This window comes from Stegodyphus dumicola, chromosome 8 (assembly GCF_044657685.1).
Source record: "Stegodyphus dumicola isolate Sdum_Otavi_A_Nest chromosome 8, ASM4465768v1".
NCBI lineage: Eukaryota > Metazoa > Arthropoda > Arachnida > Araneae > Eresidae > Stegodyphus > Stegodyphus dumicola.
Window position 1 is genome coordinate 128,328,959 of NC_140775.1, and position 25,275 is coordinate 128,354,233.

At 33.0% G+C, this 25,275-nt stretch overlaps 1 protein-coding gene across 4 annotated transcripts in view; it reads left to right on the plus strand.

The window, feature by feature from the left end:
- The window catches only part of LOC118187330 (uncharacterized), a 152,908-nt gene that overhangs the window by 82,006 nt on the left and 45,627 nt on the right, over positions 1-25,275 (plus strand). For all 4 annotated transcript variants that reach the window (XM_085822396.1, XM_035357526.2, XM_085822397.1 and 1 more), the window contains 5 exons: positions 2,567-2,746; positions 11,216-11,305; positions 14,851-14,946; positions 18,839-18,961; positions 23,125-23,256. In XM_085822396.1, the coding sequence (XP_085678522.1) occupies positions 2,567-2,746; positions 11,216-11,305; positions 14,851-14,946; positions 18,839-18,961; positions 23,125-23,256 (621 nt within the window). The remainder of the gene's footprint in view (positions 1-2,566; positions 2,747-11,215; positions 11,306-14,850; positions 14,947-18,838; positions 18,962-23,124; positions 23,257-25,275) is intronic.

Here is a 25,275-nt window from a genome sequence, read left to right on the forward strand (position 1 = left end):
CTATTGATGTCCAGGAGCAGTCTGTAAGGATTATGTTAATTTTATTAACAGTTAAATTTTAAGTTCCTTTCCTGCCAAATTCTTAACTTCAACTTACTACTTCCGGCCAGAACGTAGTTTTGGAATCTTGCTGAATATTTAATGAGGAGGAGCGGTATTTAAACCACGAAGTTACTTAAAGAGGCACAGAGAATCAGAGTTTCTGATTTACGCGCGTCTGCCTTTTGGCCACACTCTCTCTCTCTCTCAAAGCTGTTATTACGCTCGGCCGTACTCAGGCCCTTGCTAAGTTTCGTAGTCAAATAAGTTAAGGGGCCAACTCGATTTGAATCTTGATATCTTCGGCTATATTTCTTTAGTTAATCTTAGTTTTAGTTTAATTCTTAGTCTTTTAAGTTCAAGCCCACGTGCGGGCTTTGTTTGTACACTCCCAGGCAGAGTTTTGTTAAATCTTATTGGAATAATAAAGGGTTAGTTACCCTTCTATTTTGTTGTTTCTTGTCGCCCGAACTTAAGCGATTATTCGCTTATCAGTTCTTAAGATTCTTCACTTCCAGCATTAACTTAGAATTACAAAGTGAGGAACTCTACAAGTCTTTTGCCCATTTCGTTGAGGTGGCGGGCGATCGGATGCATGGAAATGGGGATGTCACAAGCCGATGCTGCTATACGTTTCAATGTCTCTCGTAGTATGGAATCAGTTTTAATCCGAGGATTCTGTGTCTGGAAGACATGTTCCAGGCAGACATAGAGTCACAACACCTGCGGGAGACAGTTATTTAGCTCTTTCGGCCCGAAGGAGGAGTAACATTACTGTGCCTCAGCTCATGGCAGATCATTTAGTTGCAACGGAAACAAGAATCTGAGTTATTACAGTTCCAGGTTCACACTGGAGAGTGATTCAGGTCGTCAGCTGATCTGAAGGGAACAATAAACCAGATATAACCAATCCCACGTTGTGGAAAGACAGAGTTACAGAGGTGGTGAAATAATGGTTTGGGCAGGGATCTTTCTCGGTGATCACACTGATCTGCATGTGTTCCATGGAGGAACTTTGACGGGTTTGAAATATCCAAATAAGATCCTTGATCAATATGTCCATCCATATGCTATTGGTCCTGAATTTCTTCGGATGAACGATAATGTGTGGCCGCACCGACCTCGAGTTGCTGAAGAATATCTTGAAGGTCACGGTATGGAGTGGATGGAATGGCCAGCTCAATCTCCAGACCTGAATCCGATAGAGTAACTTTGGAACTACCTTGGGAGACAGGTTTCTGCTTTAAATCGTCCTCCAGATTCGTTAGATGAGCTTGAACAAGGATTACTCTGTGTCTGACCGTTGCTTCTCATTTATCTGACTGTCAACTTAATTGGCAACATGGAACATCGCTGCCGCCAATGTATTGCTACTAGGAGTGGAAACAGTCCTTATTAGAACCCATGTTTGTGCACCCCATTTTCTGGATTTCTCGGCCAAGAGTGCAATTTTGTGTTACAATGTTTGTGTTGAACTTTAGAAACATTCTATGTTGCATTCATTAAAGAACTGATTAGTGAACATGTTCTATAAATTTCTTGTTTTTATGTAGCTAAATTCTCGAATTAGACACTAAAAACATGCTGTTCCTTAACTTTTGGAGGGCAGTGTATATCACGAGTATTAAATAATTTTTCGGAGTTAAATTCAAATATTACCTCAAGCCTTTTTTCAGGAGCAGTTTCAAATACCGACGTGTCATATTACATCTTACATAACTACTGACGTGTGCTCAGTTTAATAGTTATAATAATCCCAAATCAATTAATTTTATATAATTTCATCTTTCATGATTCCAGTGTATCTTCTTTGTTAATTTCTGTTATTTCTTGATTTAAGTTGTCGTTATTTGCACAGTTGTGAATTTTTGTTAGAACCATGTTTAACGTAGTCTTTCCGAAATTCGTGCTCCGCTACATTTACTACGCTACCTATTAAAACTGTTTCGTTTAAAAAAGAGCTATATTAAAAGGCATTATAGTCTACGAGTTACAATAAAACCTCACCAAACCATTAGATTTTAAATTTGACATCAAAGATACTGTATACGAAAGACAGACTAAAAAAGAAATTGAAGTTGATTTATTACAGAATTTTAGAAAGCTACTATATATTCATTACACTCATATCATAAAATAACAGCTATTGCAAAAAGTTAAGACGTCGATATAAAAGGGATTTAAGTATTAAACATAAATCTTTTTAACTATTAAATAATCTAATAGGCAATTTAACAAATAATATTTCCTTTTCCTTTGGCACATTTATTTGCAAATGTATACCTCACAGTTTAACCGTTTCAGGAACAAATATGACGAATTAAATTTTATTTAATAAAATATTTGAAATTTATATTAGCTGAATTTTGAACACTCATAGTTGTTATGTTTCAAAATCCTTTAAAAACTACGAATATGGCAGCGTAACTTTTACATTTTATTTTTCCTAATTTGTATTATTTTTAATCTGCATCTATTATAATTATTATTAAATAAACTTGTTTTAAAAAGATTTTCTGTTTTTCAGCACAAAAATAATTCCCATCAAATTTACTTTCTGGCCAAAAAAGTCAAAAAAACTATGACTTCCAAAGACAATTTCCAGCATTTTCTGGACAAGAAACAGTATAGCAGAAGTGGCGTTCGAAGATACGAATGGATATTCGGAAAAACTTTTCTAAGCACTGGAGGACTCACAACTACTAAGGTTAGAATGTTTTCAGTACGTTACATCAAAGATTAATCACGCTTTTCTTATTATGGGTGAGCATTCATAAAACTAAATTTAAACAATCTAAGGTACAGCTTTAGAAAAGTATCGAGTGGAACAGAATAAATATAAGTAAGTATAAATGAGGAATATCGGTACTTATAATACCAAAATATGTAAAATAAAAATCGCAATAACACATAAAGAATAAAGATAGTTCTTAAAATGGTTAAGCATTACAAATGATGAGAGAAAATCAGCGTAAAAGCACTCTTCAGACAAAATCATAATCAGCGCTATTAAATATAGCTTCTAAATAAATTCCTCAGTTCATATTAACTCTTCTTTCAATTTAATGCATCCATTTGTTTTTCATAGCTAGTGAATGTTGATATTTTTCAAGCAAAGAAAGACAAGCAAGTTTTCCTGAATTATCAGGCTTTGGGGGGGGGCGGTATTTCTTGAGTCGACTGAGGTCGTGCATTATTATGATGCAAAAACATGTCATTATTGTTAACCAGCTTAAACTATATTTCACGAATAGTTTAGTTTAGCTCTATCAATTGTTCATATTGCAAATTTTTTTAAAAAGCTTAAATTTCAAGTAGTAGTTTATGATAGATAATAGTTTCCTTCCGCCAAACAAGTAGCTGTATCATCTTTACTTAAATGTCTCCTTTTGGTGTAGTAGATGAGTTTTGCCTTTGCAAATTTACTCTCTCTTTTTAAGTTATCGAGTCTTGTTCTCTTTGGGAGCATAAAATAACTATCTCTAAAAGACTGTATGAGGAATTGTTCCCAGGTCTTTAAGTACAACAGGAAGTCAGAAGAAGGGTGTAAAGAGCCTTTTATTCACTCAGTATAATTTAAAAACTGGCCTCACTTGGGCTTTCACAAAGACAGCACTTCTGGCCTCCAAACAGGTAACGAGGACCTTAATAAAATAAGTAAATTTAGCCTAACGGCTCACAGGATAATTTAACTCGCAGGAAGGCTCTGACTCGTCGAAGTGGCGGAAAAGAACCTTAATGGTTAGATGCACTCAACGCCACAGCAGTCAAATGGCTAGTAATTCAAAATAGCAGCATGTTCTTCAAGTAGGCATAACCCCAAGTAGCACGACAACGTCGTTTTGGTCTGAGAGGTTGCAAAGTGCTGGTGGCAACTTTTACGACGTCTTAATAAAATAAGTAAATTTAGCCTAACGGCTCACAGGATAATTTAACTCGCAGGAAGGCTCTGACTCGTCGAAGTGGCAGAAAAGAACCTAACCATTAGGTTAGATACACTCAACGCCACAGCAGTCAAATGGCTAGTAATTCAAAATAGCAGCATGTTCTTCAAGTAGGCATAATCCCAAGTAGCACGGCAACGTCGTAACGATGTTGCAAACTGGTCCGAGACGTTGCAAAGTCGTCGTGGCAACTTTTACGACGTCTTTACAACGTCGCGAAGACGCAAAATATTTGCCGTTGCATCTTGGCAATTTGTCGACGTCGCTGAAACGTCATGATATGACCGCTTTTAGATGTGGTCGTTTTAGCATCTTTTTCATAGTTCTTCAGCGTTACTTTTAGAATGAAAAGAGACTAAATCTGCACTTTCAAGAATCTGAAGTCCGCATAAGATTTATTTTGCAATGTTTCGTTGCTTTATTTCATCTAAATATATTTACCTACGGTAGATTCATCTAATGAAATATAAATTTAATATAAATACTTGAATTATTAAATTTAATTAGTACTAAAAATACGTGCTAAATTATTGTTAAAATTTTGTCAAAATAATAATTATTTAAAATATTTTTTATAAATATTATAGCAAAATATTTAAAAATGAAGCTAATCCATAAAGTAACTTATTAAGTTATGCATTTTATATATTTAAAAAAAATCATATATCCAAAATCAATGCAAATCACATGTTAGTAATTATTTTACTGCTGAAATATGACTTCATTTATTATTTTTGAAGTAAGGACGAATTTATTTGAATTAATATGCTGACATGATATAAAACATTTTTACCGCATGCAGAGCAAAAAGTACAATTTTCGGGAAGATATGATTGTGCGTGAAGATGTATTCACGGTTATAAATGGGGCGATTTTTAGAGTTCCGAGAAAACGTCCAATGTTAAAAGACGTTGCATATCCATGCATATTTAACGGCTGTCCAATATATCCGATAAAAAACTCACCTACAGTCAAGAGAAGCAAAATGGAAAAATTAATGGAAAGGGAGATAGAAATATTAACACTTTTAATGGAAAACCACAAAATTAATGGCTTTGATAAATTACTAATAAATGTTGACATCAAAATTAGAAAAACTGTGAACAAAAATACGAAATTCATTACCTATAAAAGTTCTGATGAACTGTTTGTTACGTTTTTGTCCATCTTCATACATTTAAAAATGCTTGGTTTAATCCTAGTATACGGTACAGTCGGGATTGGGCGATATTGACATTACAAATGTTTTAGCGAGCCCGATAAATATTTTTTTGTAAATATAACCTTGTGAACATTGTTCGTAATTCTATTCAGTTGAAATAATTCTTCTATGCCATTCAAAAAAGATTCTATTAAATTATCAGAAGAACCGTCGAAAAGTGTAATGCCATTGTATAAACCGCTGAAAAGTTTAAACTGAACTGCTGTTCGAGAGATTGACATTCCATGTACATATTATTTACTGGATGATTATATAAATGAACATCTGAGCTCGAGGCTTGCGCGCTTTTGCTACTTGCCAAATTCGAACAAGTTAGTTAACGGCGCAATAATTTAAGGCTCCATCTTATTTTCAGAAATATTTTCTTCCCGGTTTTGTAATTCACCGTCGAAATTAAATACTGGAGAGCTTCAATACAGCAAGAGAAAGATGGAAAAGAATATAATGATGGCAGTTTATTTTGAATTGATGACAAATCATGGTGGTAATACCGAATTTCTGCTTATTTTGTTTGTGAATATCTGCTCTACAATGCAACGTGCTAAAATCGTCCACTCAGTGAAATAGTGTTCTGTTTTGGTGTTTTATGTTTGTGGTGATTAAACTTACATGGTGATGTTGTTCTCCAATCTTCAGTTATCCAGCGGTGCAATATTTGGATACACGGATTCGGTTATAACGTCCTAAGTGTTTTTCGTATATCACTCATATTAAACGAAAAGGTTGGTGCTCAGACTTTCCGCATATGATCGAAAAAATAGTGTTAAGGAAACATTAAGATTACTATAAAATATCGTAATCTATAACTATGCGATATTTAGTGTGTAATACTAAAAAAGCCTAAATATTTTTTATTGATTGCAAATTGCACTTTTATTACTTGTCGTTTGGTAGCTATTCTTCCAAACACTGTGTAATTCGCGTTTTTTTTTAAATATTGCTGTTATGTATGTCTATTAGATTATCTCAATAAATGAATGTTGGAAATTAGGTTTTACTCTTTATTAAATTTAAGCATATTCTATTTTATTCGCTTACATTTTATGTGCATGTGATAACAAAGAAATTTATAATAAAACAAAAAGTTTCATCGTGTGCTATTTAACGAAGAGCTTACTTTAACGTACTTAGCTTACTATCGTATATTATGTTAATTAAATTATTTCTGTACAATATTAAAAAAGTTATTGATTATAAAAAGTGCATGAAATGATCATTGTAATCTACCACTATTCTAAAATGTAGAAACTAATAGTAAGTAAATACATTTACTTACTATTAGTCTAAATACATTTACATATGATCGAAAGAAATGGTGTTAAGAATCATCAGCATTACTAGTAAATGCTTGCACTTTTAAATGCTTACTATTTAAAATGCGCAAATATTTTTTTTTGTAAATTGGAAATTTTAGTTCTGTTACCTTCCTTCTAGTATTTATACTTTCAAACACTGCTAGTTCATGCTTTTTCTTAAATAGTGCTGTCATGTATGTTGTTTGTTAGGTTATTATTTCATTTTAGATATGAATATGAGAAGTTTTTTTGGTTATTAGATTTAGGTATATTTTTGTATGAAATATTTTTTATCACATTTACTAACTACCTTATATAGTCTTTCATTTGCATATCTCGGAGATATACAAGTTAATGGTTATATTGTTTACTATGAAACGCGAATAAATTTATACTTGAATTCAGATAAAATACTGATTATGTTACCTTACGCTTCCTAATTTATCATGACAGAGGCAATTTTTATCGTCTCTGAGATTTAACAGAAATAAATGTGATAATGCTGTTATAATTAGAAACACTCTTTTCTTTACCCACATATATTAGCTTTACTTTTATTTATGTCTGATTGAATTCTATTTACTTAAAACCTACTATTATTGTTATATATTTATAATAACCACTTTCATAATTACTCTCACTTACATACTAAAGGATTAAGGGGAAAAAAAGATGAAATCTAAAATAATCGTAACTTAGAATTTAAGTTATGTAAAAAATATAGTTTAAATTACTGAACATAATTAAGGCTTTTAATAATTATGCATATTTAGTCTAAAGAGAAAAAATTGTATTATCTTCTGGTTTTCAGGTAATGATAAAATATTTAAACTTTAGAAAAATACAAGGAATGCAAAATTTAAAAAAAAGAAGAAAAATACATTAATTATTAAGCTTATTTTTCTGCATAAATCAATATATAACAGAAGGACGTCATAACGACGTTTTTACAACTGTTGCAAAAAATTTGAATTCTGCGAACTTTTAGACGTAGTTAAGACGTCGTGATACGATGCTTTCACAACAAAAATATAACGTGAGAAAGACGCAATAACGACGTCTATTCAACATAAACTTATCTGCAAAGACGTAATATATTTTTGTATGAAATATTTTTTATCACATTTACTAACGTCATTGCAACGGTTGCAAAACAGTGGAGTTTCGCGGACATCTGGGCGTCTTAAAGACGACATATTGCAACGTTTTTCCAACGACATCCACGACCAGTTTGCAACGTTGTTACGACATTGCCATGCTACTTGGGACACGCTCTAAAATCACCTATCAAAACCTTCCCTTAAATAGCACTTCTACCTCATTTGAGTACACGCACGCTAGCTTATTAACATTCTGGCAGGAAAATATGGGTGAAAACGAGACTGAAAGAAAAGTTACTTTAACTAAATATTAACTGCTAATAAAATGAAATGAATCTCCATAAATTTTATATTCTTATTAAACATACGTTTTTCTTTACCATTGATTTTCCAATTGAAAAATGGATTTTATTAAGGAACATAGAAATGTCAGTTTCGAATTTTTGTTTCAAATTCAGAGCTATTGATTTTCAAAAAGACAGACTCAGTTTAAAAATACCTTCCTGGTTTTTTTTAAATTCTAAAGCAATTTTAATAGATTGATTGGGGTTGGTTTTACATTAAGTACTTGCTAATCGGTCAGATTTATATCATGTACGAAATCAGTGCATCTGGATTTAAAAAAAAAATATCATAAAAATATTTTTGAAATTTTTATCCGTCAGAAGTTTTTAATTACTCTGTATTTGGACTTGATTTGGCGATCTTGAGGAAAAGCCAGAGCACTTAACACATAGTGCTTCCATTTTGAATAGAAGCGTCCTACTTTCTACAAATCTTGCATTATATTACGCTACAAGAATATTTATCATCCACGCAGTATGACAGATTGCTTATTTTTCGAACTGCTGCCATTCGGTGTTTCGTAAGATCTTTTATTTATCTTTCAAATTTAAACAGTACATTACTTAACAAAGACTGGGATTCAAAAACCAGTGTACGCATTGATCGCTTTATCTATTTATTTTGCTTTTTCTATCCCTAGATGATATAATTTATAATATATCTAATTCTTGTAACTAATCTAACTGATTATTTTTATGAATATTTGTACCATTTTAATCTTTAATGCCATGTACAAGGCCTTCCCCTTGTGTATACCCATGTTTACTCCTCCCAAAAGAGCCTGATCATGAGATGCGCAACTTCAGTATGGTAAATCGGGGGAAGATCTTTCAGGGAGGCTTTCATCAGAAGGGCATAATGATCAATAAGACGTGATCAGATGGATATGACCATGCTTGATACAGTTTTAACTGGAAAACAATTATTTCTATTTAGCCATATTTTGCGTCTCATTAAACTGGTCAGAGTAATCACGCCTACAAGTCAGCTTTTAATTTGGTACTACAATACATGACAATAAATTTTCATATAATGTGGTAATCCACCAAATAAAACTTGATTATATAGATTGAAGGGCTTAAATAGTAAATCGATAAAAAGAACGAACATTAAAACGGCGTGAAACTAAAAGTCATTACCGTATGTGATATAGTGTCAGTGCATTTAGTTGTCATTTGAAAGATTTAGGTTGAACTCCGGAGGGGAAAAAGAAAAAGAAATCGAACTCAATATTCGTTTTAGGCGCTTTTCTTTGTTATACCGTTTCAAGTGTGGTATGTCAGCAGTTTGAACATATTCTGACGGATCCAGATACGTGATCTGCATTTTCAGAAGACATTGTTTTGATTACTTTGATGGATACCAATGATGCTGAGTATCATGTACCTAGCACAAAACATAAAGCGTCCCGCACATTAAAAGCCGGTTTAAAATATAACGCTCTTAAAATGTTGGTAAGTGATGTTTGTGCATTTGACTCGATTCAAGCAAGCTTATATAAAATTCGTAAAAAGTACTGGCATTTTGTTACCTAACCGTTCTACTATCGTATTTGTCAGATAAAAATGCGCAGCTTTTAGAAATTTTTAAAGAATTTATTTCGTAATGACAATGCTATTTTTTTATTTAGCAGAAATTTTCTCTAAATTTGAACAAGTAATGGCGTAATTTTATATGAAATTCGTAAAACGTACTGGCAATTTGTTACTAAACAGTTCTTCTGTCGTATTTGTTAGATAAAAATGCATAGCTCTTGGAAATTTTTTAAAGACTTTATTTGATAATGAGAACAATATTTTTTAATTAGTAGAAAATATCTCTAAATTTGAACAAAGGTAATGACTTAGCTTTTGCATCGCTTCCAAATACCACAAAGAAAAATGTGCTATATTCATAGAGGTGACTGGGTGAAAATGATGTCATTCATGTTTTTGCAGAGACATAAAACAAAATAGAGTAAACCCTGCAGTTACGTTTTTCCAAATACCACAAAGACCAATGTGCTATATTCATAGAGGTGCTGGATCAAAAATGATGTCATTCATGTTTTTGCAGACATAAAACAAAATAGAGGAAACTCTGCAGTTACTTTTAGGACTTTTAGGCAAATTAAAAGAATATTGTATTTAAGCACTGCAGAGATTACATTAAGTTAAATGAATTTAAAAATTCTAACAATCAGGAAACTGATCATAAGACTTCATTTTAGAGATAAAATGTTTTACGAAGTTTTATGAAGAAAGGTATGCAGTGCGTCTATGAAATTTTAAGACTGAATTTTTTCAACTAATCTCAGCGAAGTTGTTAAGTCAATGTAAGCAAGTTCAGATTGTTAACTACACATCTGAACTTGTTTATAAAACCATATCCACTTGAGAAAAGAATTTTGAGTGGAACTTTTTTATTTGATTTTATGCGATGAATGCCTGGTATTTTGGATTTAATAACTTAACAGAGAGAAGCAAGAAAATTTTCTTCGTACAGAGCGATTGTCATCAAGTAGCTTATTTCAAACAAATTAACTCTTTTTAATAATCCTCCCTATTGAAAACGTCACAGTTGGACGCCTTCGAACTAATTTCGATGTCCTCTACAAAAGCAATCACTCTCTTTAGATAAATATCTTTATGTGATTTATATATTTGGTTAACAAACAACTTTCAGTTCTCTAAAATGAAATCTTACTTTAAAGGTCATCCTATTTCAGGAAACTATAATGTGTGATGAAATAGTTTTTAAAGTGAGGATTTATACAAAGCCATAATAAAAGCTCTAATGAGCATGCTAAGGAATATGTAGCAATAGATGGAATACGAGCGGAAAGTTTAGTGGTAAATGTGTTTTCTTCAGATCTCGATTTTTTATGAATTTAGTCCTAAAATTCTGTGTTTCACTATTCACAATTTTGTAAAATATTTATATGGAAACAAATTCATAGGAAAGTTTCCAAATGCTATCATATATTACGAAATTATTTAATGTATCACTATTCTCCTCTTTTGGTCATAAGCGAAAGTCTGGCTAAGACCATTAAAGAGAAGAAGTTGTATACGTCCATTAAGAAGTTTAGTCGCGTGGAAAAAACTGCTTATCAAATGAAAACGTCATATTATATAAGTAGTAAATAAAATGGTTCTAAAAATTTCAATTTTTTTTGTGATTGCCTTTTATTTACTCAGTTTCAGCTAATTAAAACTAATATTAATTTCATAAATATAATATTGGTAACTATCTCATTAAACTAATAATAAACTATTATTTTTTCAACAGAAATATGTTGCACTTTTAGATCTGAAGGAAGGTCAGAAAGTCCTCGATGTCGGATGTGGCTTGGGCGGTCACAGTTTCTATATGGCAGAGGTATTGTTTTTAAACTTCCTTATGTACTTTCTTTTGCCCTATTTTTAATTTTTTTTATATATCAACATTCTAGAACAGAGCAACTAAAATGGCGGCCCACTGTCTGCACTCTGCCGACCTATTATTTTGCACGATTAGTTTTGCGATTTTCACATTTCGAGGTGTTTGGAAAATGTTACATTTTGTCAGACTTCGCGCGCCCTCCTCATTTCAACTCAATGAAAAAATTGCAAGATGATTTGCGATTAGTCGAAATCGACAGCCTTGGGTATAATTCTATTATGGTCAGTGAAATGTGTTTAAACTTAATTTAAAAAAGAATATATTCTCTTTTATATACGTCCATTTTTGTAATTTATAATATTTTTAATACAGAATTCTAAAATACATTATGAAAAGAACAAAGTCTCACTTTCTTTCTGAAAGAAATCATCATGATTTGGTAACCCGCAGTTTGTTTTAATTAGCATCACTGATCTAAAAGATAGTGCTAAATGCTTCTTACCACTTTATCTTCTTGGGTAAGGGTTATTATAAATTTTAATGAATGAAATATTTTTCTTCGAATTATTAAATCACGTTTACCTGATTTTGTAAATTAGAATCTAAAATCAAATTTAAAATATTAATTTTGAGATACTGATCCTGATTAAAATGACAGATCTTTCCATGTACTCTAAAATGTATTCGGCACTACTAGAAACAGGAAACTTGCATTTTTGCTATTTTTACTGGAATTCAATTTTCCGATATTTTAGCTGTTGTGTTGTCTGTAGCTTATCTAACTTGCCCGAGAATATTAGAACATAAGTCCATGCATTTTATCATGACAAGTAGTGCAAGATTGCGTCTATCGTTGGCATGGGTCCTGGACACCTTACGACGCGTTCACACGATGATGTCATTATTGTCATAGCGTTAAGATATAAAAGTCATTGACTTCGTTGACCCCTGGTGTAACAGGTTTCAAGCTGTAGCCAGTAAGGGAAGGTAAAGTTTCTTTTGCCCGAACGTGTAACTGACTCCGCGAAATCGTCGAACGAATGTAATTTCGTGTTTCTTTCACAGACAGTGGTCGGTTCTTATACCTGATTGCTATGAGGTTGAACAGTTAGAAAATTTAGACAAAGTCCTTATACTAGCTTTCATGAATCACCAAAGTCTGGTTGCCTGACAACGAAGTTCGCCTTGTGCCTCGCAAAACCGTCATGTGAAAGCTCTGTTTTTAATGACCGAATGACTTCAGATCCGTCACATTGTTGAAGATGAATCTCCCGGAAGACGGTCCAAGAGACTCCTACATCACTTTTATCAAAATTTCGAGAGGACTTTCGGTTCGCCTCGTATTTTAAGCCCTCTCATGCCGCAATGACACTATACACTTACAAACATCCAAGCCTTCTCCGAGGCAAGCCAGCAAATACGATACGGCAGCCAGCAAAGCTCTGATCAGGGAGGTTTAAATATGATTAAAAAACAAAAAATGTATCTTCTGAGAGATAAATACATGAAAATTATTCCAGAATAGTCATAACTTGATTCCTTTCAAAATGAAGCATATGCGAAACCTTTAAAAGCATGATATCTTTGAAGCACCAGTTTTACAAATTTGAGATTCTGGCTAGTGACATCGATACTACAGGTTTCGTTTTCATACGAAAATACATCGAAAGCTGCTTTCTTACTTAAGTTTTAACGGAAACACACAACCTTTCCCAAATCAACTCATGCAGTATAGGCTAGTTGTCTTAAACCTTATCCCCAGCAATCTTTTTACATATGATGGACCAGAAAGTAAAACTTTGGGTTTCTCTATATTTTTTAGCTCAGTGGCCTAAAGTCTCTGAACACTATATAGTCTGACCTGGTTTGGTTTCGATCTCAGGCAACGGGATGGCTGCATAGTTGGTTTTCGCAGCATTCCCCGTGTGTAACGTGAAATATGTGCGAGTTTCCCTTAGAAAGTCCTTCACGGAGGCCCCCCTTCTCTAAGGCAGACAGCCTTCGTAGCTTTGCCATATTCAAGTAATCTAATCTCTATATTTTTTTAATTTGTTGTACCTATTTAGTGCCTATTTTCTGCTATTTATTATCGTGTATTTTATTCAGTTATGTATAACTATTAAATATTTGATTTACTTTGATTTACTTTGTATTGTAATGACAATTTCCTTTACACTTATTTCTTACTCTGTATATTATTTTTAACTTGCATTCACTAAACATATTTTAAGTGATTAATTAGTATACTAGCTGGTAAGGAATGTGTGGTTAAACTTTGAAATTTTGTTCACAACGCAAGCAAAACCCGAGAAATTGCCCATTAAACGTCCTCCGGATTTCTTTGACAAATTGTATCGTCAAACTGACAATATACGGAAACTTTTAGTTCAGATTTGGAGACATTATAGAAGTTTTGAAACGCAAAGTTTTATGAGCAGTTTAAAATAATTTTTCCAAATTTATCGAGTAATCCAGCTTTTGTAAGAGGCCGAAGGTTGAATTCGGAGTTCTAGACTTCCAGATTTAAACAAATATTTCGGCTTTGCCATGCGTTTTCAGGTTTTGCTTGTGTTTTCAGCTTTTGTTCAGTTAATGAATTTTCAGTTCTTTTGTGACTTTTAAATTTCCATGCTGTGAGTTTTCGACACCTCGCGAATCTTGTTTTCAGGATGGAGCAAGGTTTGGTGTTTCGTTTATAAATAATTTTAGCAGTATTGCTGGTGCTGTATTTTGCCGAATTATTTGCATGCGTTAATTTATAACAGTTTGAAGTTGCAAGAAATATAAAAAGTTTCCTACCTGCTCATTCAACAAGAGACTGCAACTGATTCGTCAACAGGAGCCGTCAGGCACGTATGAATTAAAAGTAAATCATAGCAATACAAATTTCAGGAGAATAAAAACAGTATTTAAATTTAATTATCATAGTAAACAATGCCCAGCAGTGTGCAAGTAAATTACAGCTGTACGAATAAGATTAAAATCAGGCTATACTTTGCTGTATGCGAAGATATATGATGATTTTTACATAAAAGTTAAGAAGAATTATGATGAAAGAATTGAAAAAAAATGAAAAGTTAATAATTTATGCATTTAAATATTTAGAGATTAGTGACTTTTAGATAAAAAAGCTTCTTAAGCATAGCTGGAAAAACAGATAGGATTAATGGAAAAACGACCTTTAAGGAATCTTCAAGATCATTATTCAGTTAAATTGTGTAGATCCACGTACACAGGCATATATGAAAATAAAATTTTTTAAAGGGTTTAGTTTACTATTCTGAGTAGAAATATATTATAAATATATAAAACTCTTAAAGGATTCATCCCATACAAGTGATTTGCCGATGGTGATTTCAGCTGTCCACCAGGAGGAAGAAATACATAAAGCTGTTTTCCTGAGACTTTAGTAATAAATACGCATTTAATATAAAATAGTTTCATAAAATAAAATGCAAAACTTCTATTTGAATTTATTGCGAATAAATGTTATTACTTAAGGATATAATATATTTTATAATACTATTTTCCATTTGTAACAGAATTATGGCGTAGAAGTTCTGGGTGTGGATTTATCTGTCAACATGATGACAGTGGCAACAGAACACCTGTCAGAAAGACCTCATCTCGCTAACAAGGTGAGTTATCTTTGGTACAAGAAGTTTACTAAGAAAATGATTACTGACTTAAATGAAAGGAACCCATAAAATGAAAACGTGATAGTTTTGTTTTTCAAATATTTTGCAATATTGATTAGAAAGTTCAGTTCTCAAGAGAGAAGAGGTATCTATAAATTTTGAACGTGTGTGGCTGACATAGCGTCATTGAAGTTCAGATATTTATTATTTCATTTTACAATTTAACACTGCTGATAATATGCCACTTTAAGCCTTCCCATATAATGCTTTTTTAAAAAGTTGTCCCATTTCAGTCTCACTCGTTGAAGTAGGTAAAAAGAGTTTCCATTTCAGCTTTTCCTATTAAGATCAACACTGAATTATAAAAAATATGATAGCATGTCACGTGACTAAAAGGTATGAAAGGTTTTTGGAATTGAAAGCAGTATCCTAGTGTCGTTTCCTCCTTTCCGATTCATCATCAGCTCAAAATAGTGACGAATCGTCCGCTGCCTTCCTCCACCAATTCTCTCCTTCCCCATTTCAACTGCTCCTCGAAAAGTCACTTTCGGATATAGTTTTCGTCAACTACAAGGGTACTGTTTTCTGTTTTTCATGTAAATTAAATATTTTTTTTGGGTAATTTAATCTAAGTAGAATAATGGAATGTAGGTTTTGTTCAAAACACATATATCTTAATCTAATGACGATTTTTCTTTTTATAAAGAGCTATTTTTGTTTTCAGTTTCACTACTTTTAAAACAACATAACTATGGCTAAGGCCGGATAACTGATTTGGAGAGCTGGTCGAGTACGATAAGTATCCGCTGTTAAAAGCTCCCTGTCTAAACTTACAAGAACTCTGACTTAAATACTCGTATCTGATTTACATCTTGGTGAAAGCTAACGACAATAACAAGTGACGATTAAGTCCCAAAATGGCTTAATTAGCACAAAATATACTTTACAATTCTGTTAAGAACAAAAGTATGTTTTGTATATTTAAAAACACGTAAGACAGATTTTTAATATATCTTATTGTATACATTTAAGTTTCTAAAAGATAAGAATGAAATTTTAAAACTCAAATTTATTCATTTTTGTAACGAAATCTAATTCCAAATCTCCTACTGGTGATAAAGTATCGTTAAAAATTTGCTAAATTGAAATTAAGTTCATCACGCCCACCAACTTTGTTTGCGTTTTCTAAAATATTTCTTTACCTGCATCTTGTCTACGTCAGAAATGCAGACAGGATTTTTTTCTTGCGCAACATCAGTTTCAGAATTTGTCAGTAAAGTTTCGTTGTAGTAAGCTTCTCATCAAAACCAGTATTTATTCTCAATTTTATAATTTTTGTTTGATGTTTGTGTTCTACCTTTAAAATTAGTACGAAATGGCCACTTTTTTTTTTTTTTTTTTTTTTTTTTTTTTTTTTTTTTTAGGTTTTTCTAAATTCATGATCACGTTTTAAACTTAGAATAATAACATGTGATTGACTACAGAATTGCATTTCAGATAAGTGCATCGCTCTAAAATGCTAAGTTAGATTGCTAAGTTAAACTGTGCATTCATCACGTAGTGTTTGTTACCTGTCTTAAGAAATAAATTTCTTAACAACCACTTTTTGAAAAGGACTTAATTAAAAACTTTAATGTTGAGCCAGAGAAATTGCTTTGGTATAATGCGCTTTCTTTTTTTTTTTTTTTTAGTAAAGTTTTAAGTTTTGTTAATTTTTTTTAAAAATTTTCCTATGATGTGAAAAAAATTTGAAATGGCATGATTTTTTTATGTTTTCTTTACGAACATCTGCAGTAGAAAAGAAAAGGCCTGCAATGCCATAATTATTGTTGCCATCCCCTAAACAGCTGAAGGAGTAAAGAGTGAAAAGAGATATCACGGCATTATCTGCGGCTGGAACTAATTAGTACAAATACTAATCTAGCAGTGCAGCATTATTTTATACTAACATACTAATGTATGTTTTAATATCAGTAGTTCCCCTCCCTTCACTATCTGAGGCTCTGAAATTCAACCTCTTTCTTAATATTTTAGGTGTTAATTCCCTATTATTAACTTTCTTGGAGCTTAGGAATTAAAATTGGAAACTAGGTAGCGTTTTTGAAGTTAACAACGACATCCTGAGGGAGTGACTCTGTAGAGTCATTAGGATTTTTTTACTTCCTTGTACGAAGTAAAAAGGAAGTATTGTAATCGCGAAAAGCTTCTGGCAGCATATTTCAACGAAAATATCCACATTGACCGCTTTCGAATGCAATTTAACGATGTTTTTGCGTGATATCTGTACGTAAGGACAGAATAAAAGACTCTTTTCCTAAAAAAAAAAAAAAAAAAAAAAAAAAAAAAAAAAAAAAAAAAAACAACCTAAAACACTGCTTTAAAATGAATTCTGAAGAGAATTTTTCGGGGCGTCTGTACGAAGGTATGTATCTCGCATAACTCAAAAACGAGTAGCCTCAGAACGTTGAAATTTTGTATATAAGACTACTATAACATGTAGATGTGCACCTCGTATTTTGGTTTCAATCGGCTGCGCCAAACGTATATAAATATATTTATAAATATATAAAATTTTTCTTGATCCCAAATGGAGTTGCAAAAATAGTTTGAATACCATTGTTGTAGCGAATGCTCTATCATACATTAAACTACATGTTGAAGGGAAGGAAATAAAATGAACCATGTTAACGTTTAAAATTTTAGATTTACGAGAAACAATTATTTCTGAACTGCAAGCACACCAAACTTTAAAAATGGTTATGAGTATTTGAAAGATAACTGTCATATTGAACACCATGATATAGCAGGAATTAGGAACAAGGGTGAAAATTATGAAATAATTTATAATCTGCTGTTCTATAATAAGAAAACAAATATGAAAAATGAATTAAGACCGTTTTTTCAGCGAATTCAACGTTAAATATTTTGCATGAACTGCTTCATGCGCCAATATCAGGCCATTTCAGAATAAGAAAACAGTTCATAGAGTAAGAGAAGCTGTTTATTTTCTGCAACTACAAAAATTTGTAACGCAATATGTGAAGTGCAAGAGTTTAAGCTTGGTATGCTTCTCATGTATTCTGTCTTCATTTTCAAGTATTTATAGATATCTGAATCTGAAACCGGAATAAATACGAAGAAAATTGGATCTGTGTTTTGTATATGTAAACAGGCATTTAGGCTTATAAGTGGTATAAACTATTAGGCATACTCCCCTTTTTAAAGGGCGACTAGGGTTTTAGGGGACCTAGTCGCCAAATCCTGGGTGCGGAGAATCATCATCCACAACCCTTTTAGTTCGGGCGCCACTTGTAGAGTCATTAGGCTAATTGGAAGCAGGAAAGATGAAAAATATGCAACCGCCTTCGCCGGGAATCGAACCACGGGCCTCTGGAATACCGTCCGAGTGTGCAACCGTTACACCACGAAGGCACGCTAGGGAAGTGGGAGAAATACCTTATAAACTAATTAATGTTATTAACTATTCCCTTGTTGTCTGAGTTCCTTGTTGAGTACCGTCAGGAACATTGATACAATTAGCTAACTGATCAAAGGTTTACCTGGGCTCCTGAAGATGTTTGAATCTGGCAGTGATAAAATGACCATAACAATTTCATTTTCATGCATTTTATGACTTCTGATTTTTGTTTCAGCAAAATAAAATTTTAAAATATTAACTTCAGAAGTCAGAAGTAAATTAAGAAGTCAATCGCAGTCAAAGGATATTGACTATTTTTCCTTCATCCACTAAATTTGTATCTATTTTATTGTTTCATGCAATAATCATTTCTTTTATTTGCAATTCATTATTTCAAAAATATGCCTAAGCAGTTATAATTTAACATATTTAATTAATTTATTCGGGTAAAAAATATATATGTATTTTTTTCAGGTAAAGTTTGTGATATGTGATATCACTCGTGCCACTTATGATAGTGCTTCGTTTGATGCGATTTACAGCAGAGATACTTTGCTTCACATACCGAATAAAGAAGAGCTGTTTTCTAATTTTGAAGTAAGTGGAATTATTTACTGAAAATACCCGGAGTTAAATTCATTATGGTCTCTCCTAAATATATTTCATCGTACGTAAATGAATTTAATAGTGTTACGAATTTTGTATATATGTAAATAATTTTAGTGAAATTATACGTAAAATCTTAGTATCTCTCGTATAATGTTGCATGGAATGCCTGAAGAGGGAGGAGCTCCGCCGAAAAAATAAAATTACAGACATAGGTCCCTTTAATATTGAGATAAATGGTTATCTCACCAATGCCAAGATGGCGATTGTTTGGACGACTAATATTTTGTCAAATTTGGCTAGAAATTGACAGAGACATTTTGGTTCGATTCTTTTGTAACTGTAGTTTGACTCCTGTTGCTTCCGCAGCGGCCGAGCGGTAAAGACGCTGAACACTGGTAGTTCGGTCCGAGGTTCGAATCCCGCGAATGGGCTGGCTGCATGGCGTTTTCGTGGTTTTCCCCATGTGTAACGTGTATACGAGCCAGTTTCCCTTAGAAAGTCCTCCACGAAAGGCATCCCTCCCCTCAGGCAGATAGCCCTAGAGTGCTTTGCCATAATTAAATACACCAACACCAACCTGTTGCTTCCTGCTTGCTTTACGACTAACTCCGGCGCTTATGCGTTAATCGAATTCGTCATCGTTATTTTATTCTTGTTTATATGAGATCATGATTTACATCGCTAACAAGATATAATTTTTAGAATCTCCCTTCTCACGCGTGGCTTGACATCAGCTTGGAAGAAGTACTTCGGAAATGACCAGAGTGAGCTTGCGCCACAACACCGATATCACACCCTAAAGGAGACGGAAGAACACATATAGAGTCAAACTTTACGCAAGAATCCAACACGCACTCTTAATTTCTATTAGTAGTCAGGCTTCTGCTAAAAGCTAATCTCTCACCAGAGCCACAAGAAAAAATATTCTGAGAAAAATATAATTTAGCATATTATGTGAACTCTTTGCATGAGTGTTTTATCAGCATAACAGAGAAACCATACAGTAATATGAAAATATACAGAGCATTTATTCTCGTGTTCCACATACATTGCTTTAAAACTTTTTAATACAATCTTTAAATGAAAAAAATAATAACATTAAAATATTGTAAAAGAAGAAAAAAAAAGTTTTCAATAAAATGCGCTTCAGGTCAGAACTCTTTCAATATGTTTCTGATTATTTCTGTGTTTTTGTTAATTGTTTGACAGTAACATCATGGATCCACCTAGCTCCATCTCAGTTTTGACGGAGAATTTTAAGAGGAACAGAATCGAGATTCCTCCTTCTCTCTTTGCCTTCCATTAGCCTTTCGAGAGAACTTTCGGCTTGACAGTATTTTTAAATATCTCCATGCTGCAAAGACACTATAAAACACCTTGTCTTCTCCAGATATTGAAATTGGGCACATGATTTTGCTATCCGGCTCTATTACTATGCCAACACGAAGATTTGGTAATTCATTAAAAAGATTAAATGTAAATTTTAGAAATTTTCATTTAGCATTAATCCTTTTTTAGGAATTTCCTTGTGCCTTCATATGTTTCCATTAAACCTCCTTAAATTAATTTAACAGTGATTTGAACTCTGGCATAATCCACTCTCACAAAAAATAATAATCAAATTATGCAGATTCACTGTGCCGATTGACGAAATTCAACAAAATCGGACTTTTCTGAAATGGCATGCCAATTTTTATCCATATTTAGATTCTACGACTCAAATTATGCATAAATAGTAAATTTTGTAAAATTTGATGTGAAATTTACGGAGAAATTCAAAAATTTATCTTGGCGCATTTTTTTATTTGCGCCAAATATATTCAGGCCAGAACTTTTGCAATGTTTCTGATTATTTCTGTGTTTTTGTTAATTGTCTGATAGTAACATCATGGATCCACCTAGCTCCATCTCAGTTTTGACGGTGAATTTCAAGAGAAACGGAATCGAATTATGTCAAACGGAATCGAATTATGTTATTTCGAGACAAATCAAAATTTGTCTCGAAAAATGTATAAAAATGAGTTAAAAACAAATTTTAAAAATAAATCATAAAAAATGGGGGAATTTTATTTGGAATGAACCTAAATTTCGAAATGTGAAAGGAAGAATGAAATAAGTTTAATAAAAAAAGAAAGATTAATAAATATAAATCAAATTCAATTAACATTGGGGAGCTAATTTTTTAAAAATAACGCGTGCCATTTTTACAAAATTTGGCAGTTTGACATAATTTGAGTCGTAGAATTAAAATATGGGGAAAAATTGGCATGTCATTTCAGTCCGATTTTCATGTCAAAATATATACTATATATAAGTCTAATACATATCCTCAGTCGCGCTTTCGAGACGTGAAAAACGCAAGTTGAATTTCGTCAGTCGGCTCAGTAGAATGGGAGATATCGAACTGTACCATTTTTTTTCTTCGCAGTGTACATGTATGTGGAACATCAGAATTTTACAACAGGCTACACAGCTACAGTTCCACCACACTAACTATGTAGCTCTGCCCCAGTTGTGATGGACAGCACCCAGACGAACGGCCCAATGGTCTCTCAACCCTCTTTCCCCTGCCATGAAACCATTCGAGAGGACTTTCCAGTATTTTGAGTGCCACCATGCCGCATAGACACGACACTTAAGCATACCTTTTCTGCAATTCGAACACGGTTCCATCAGCATAATAGTCAACGTCACTACCAACTACGTATAAAGATTACGGCGAAAAGGCAACAGATATGATTTCAACAGAAGAGGAAGCACAGATAATCTCAGTCGTATGTCTCATGTCATTTGTCCGTAAATTTATGACGTATACAATGTAAGTCTGTAAAGCCATTTTCGCACTTTATCTGTCTTTGTTCCCTTGTTGCTGCATTATTATACTTTCTTTAGATCACATTAATGGCGGATTTAAAAAGTTTGAGGCTTATTTCAGCTAAATTTGTGGGAACCCGCTTGCCTAACACAAAGGGATACACTACTTTTTTTAAAAATTAATTAATGACTTAAGGGCGTTTTGACACGTGAAACCTCTCGCCATTGTAACATTTTGTGATCGTATAAATCCGCCTCTGAATCTACATTCTTTCTTCCTCAAGCTTCTAAAATAATACTGACGAAATTAAGAGCAACATAATGTCTATATGAGTTCACATACAACGACTACACTGCAGCTTCAAATATAAAACGAGCCTACTAGCGGCGAAATCACTGAACACTGGTATTTCGGTTCGAGGCTCAAATCCAGCGATCGGAGCTAACCGCAAGGCGTTTCCGTGGTTTTCCTCATTTACAATCTGTATATGAGCCAGTTTTCCTTAGAAAATCCTCCACGGAGGCATCATTCCCCTTAAGAAACTCGACTGCTTTGCCATAACTAAAGTAAACCAAATGGAAGCAAGTTGTTTTTCAAACCTACTTCTAACAGCATTTAAATATTTAGAAATCATAATGAAAGATAGAAATCTTTTCCTCTTGGATCACTAACGATTAAATGAGAAGAGATCAGCGGCTTTATGTGTTTGAGGACTCTTTTCTTGTGATGCGCATTTTTTGGACATTTCATAATTCACTTGCATGACCTCCTTATACTGTTTTTCATATTACAACTAAATGACAAATGGAATTTTAATTTGAAAAATCTTTCTCGTACTTTCAGTTATAAACTCTCGGAGCACAGTTTAAAAATCAGCTCTAAACTCTGTCAGAAGCAATTTTTATATCTCTAAGCTCTATTAGAAGCAATTCATTTTAGATTTTATTTTAGACCGGTTACAGATAAATATCACTGTAATTCTACTTATTTGACAATACGATTTTCCCTGAAACCTCTTTTAAGTTATTTTTTCTTATTTTTAAAAAAGAAAACTGCATTTATGGATATCTTGATTTTAATTCAGTTTACTGGATTTTGAACAGCACTTATGAACTAGGAAACCAATCGTAGAAGAGTATCATATCTTAATGTAATATTATACAGTTGGAAACAAATTGAATAAAATTCGATTTCAATTTGAAATTGGATATTTCTATACTGTGCTATATTTAACTTCTCAGTTCCTTTCTATAAACAGTGTATTTGAATTTAATTTATTATTTTTACAAAATTGAAGACATGAATGCTTAATTTAATTATTACTTTTATGTTTTAGAGGTGGCTAAAACCTGGTGGAAAAATCCTGTTCACTGATTATACGAAAAGTGACAAAGAAATTTCTCCAGATTTTGAGAATTATATAGCTGACAGAGGTTATCACCTGTTAACATTGAATCAATACAAAGAAGTAAGGCATTTCTTCACATTTTTAGCGATAGTTTTCAGTTTGTAAAATACAATATTGTCGCCAGAACAGAAAATTTCGCGACTCAAACATTCACAAATATCTCAATTTAGCATACATATTTTAACCTCTATATAAAGTGAATTATTTACACAAACCATAATATTCAATGATGCCTTACTTATTTTTGCATTCATTGACAAAATAGATATGGCATTTCTCCTGCCTTCTTAGCGTGCCTTCGTGGTGTAGTGGTCTGCATGCTGGGTGCGTATTCCAGAGGTCCGTGGTTCGATCACCGGAGAAGGCGTTGCTCAGTTTTCATTTTGCCTGCTTCCAAAAATACCTAATGTCTCTACAGTGGCGGCCGAACTAAAAGGGTCGTGGATGATGATTCTCCACACCCAGGATTTGGCGACTGGGTCCCTAAAACCCCATTCACCATTTAAAAGGGGGAGTATATAAGGTATTTCTCTCGTCTTCTTAACATGCCTTCGTAGTGTGGTGGTCTGAAAGCTGGGCGCGTATTCCAGAGGTCCGCGGTTCGATTCCCGGCGAAGGCGTTGCTCATTTTTTCTCTCTCTTGCTTCCAAAATACCTAATGTCTCTACAAATATACTTCCTGATATTAAATTCTCAGAAGGTTAATTGACTGAGTGTTTATTTATTTCTTACGAAATGTGCAAAAATTTTTAAAATATCTGGAAGTATTGCATTATTTTTGTTGACGGATTTCTTACACAGCCCGTAAAACGCTGAATATTTTTGCCCTTCTGTTAAACGCTATTGCGAAATCAAATAAATTTCACTGCCTTAATTAAAGCGATGAATCAAGCTGTTATATCAAATTTTCAAGGCGAACATTTAGACACATGCTTAAGAAAACAGGCGGAGATGATAAACAATTTTGGAGGAACTATAATATCATGGATGCTGTAGAGAACATAAATCTTTCTTTGGAATGAAGTAATGAAAAAATGTTTGAAAGGAGTGTGGAAAAACATTTGGCCAGATTTAAACAAGACACTAGAGATTATGTTGTTGATATAAACGAAATAGTGGCATTAGCGAAACAAACAGGTTTAGATGAAGTAAATGTATAGAATTCCACGAAATTTTGCAAGAAACAGCAGAAAGTTTTAATGAGCTCAAGGAATTAGCGCATTAAGAACACAAAAACATTAAAAATAGCGATTCTGAAGTAGAGCAGAAAGAACTTTCAATAGCATTTCTGAAAACCAGTTTAGCTTCCATAACGGAAATTATGGACTTATTTATTGAAAATGACACAGACTTTGATAGGAGTTCAAAGGCAAGACGAGGCTGTCATGGATGCCTTGATCCTTTATCGACAACTTCTTGCGGAGTGCAAAAGAAAAATGAAAATGACGTTAAATGAAAATGACGTTAAATGAAATTATCTTAATGAAGAAGGCTAATTTTTTAGTTTTACAGTTTGTATAATTTAAGCATTTTTTCTTTAATTCGCTCAAGATCTATCTTTGGACAGAACTTTTCAGAGCAAAAGAGCACATATTGGATTAATTTTTTTGCCTGTAAGGGCAAATGGTCTTTTAATGATTTTCCATTCACACAATCCAACAAGAGTTATGATGATAGCTTAAATGCGTCCGCTTATATATTAGGCGCTTGTGGGATCGCATGAGTTCTTAAGTTAGCAAATTTCAGTTTTGATTTTAAGAAACGTAAGACGCGTGATTTTGAAGGTTTCTTTAGCTTTCTTCGTAGCAGGAAATTAGCTTTAGCTTTCTTTGTAGCCATAAAGATTGAGATATTTTTTTCCAGCATTCATGCTCGTGAACTATTTAACTGCCAAATTGAGTTCCCATGTCAAGAGGTAGTTTTTTTTTATTACTGCTGTCACAGTTTTCCTATCTTTAAATTTTTAAATAAAACGCTTTTCCATTTTAAAATGTTGATGCTATTTTACAGAAATCTTCCACACAGTAGGCATTTATTATTTGCGAATGTGGTTTCAGACTGCCTTAAAGTTAGTTGATT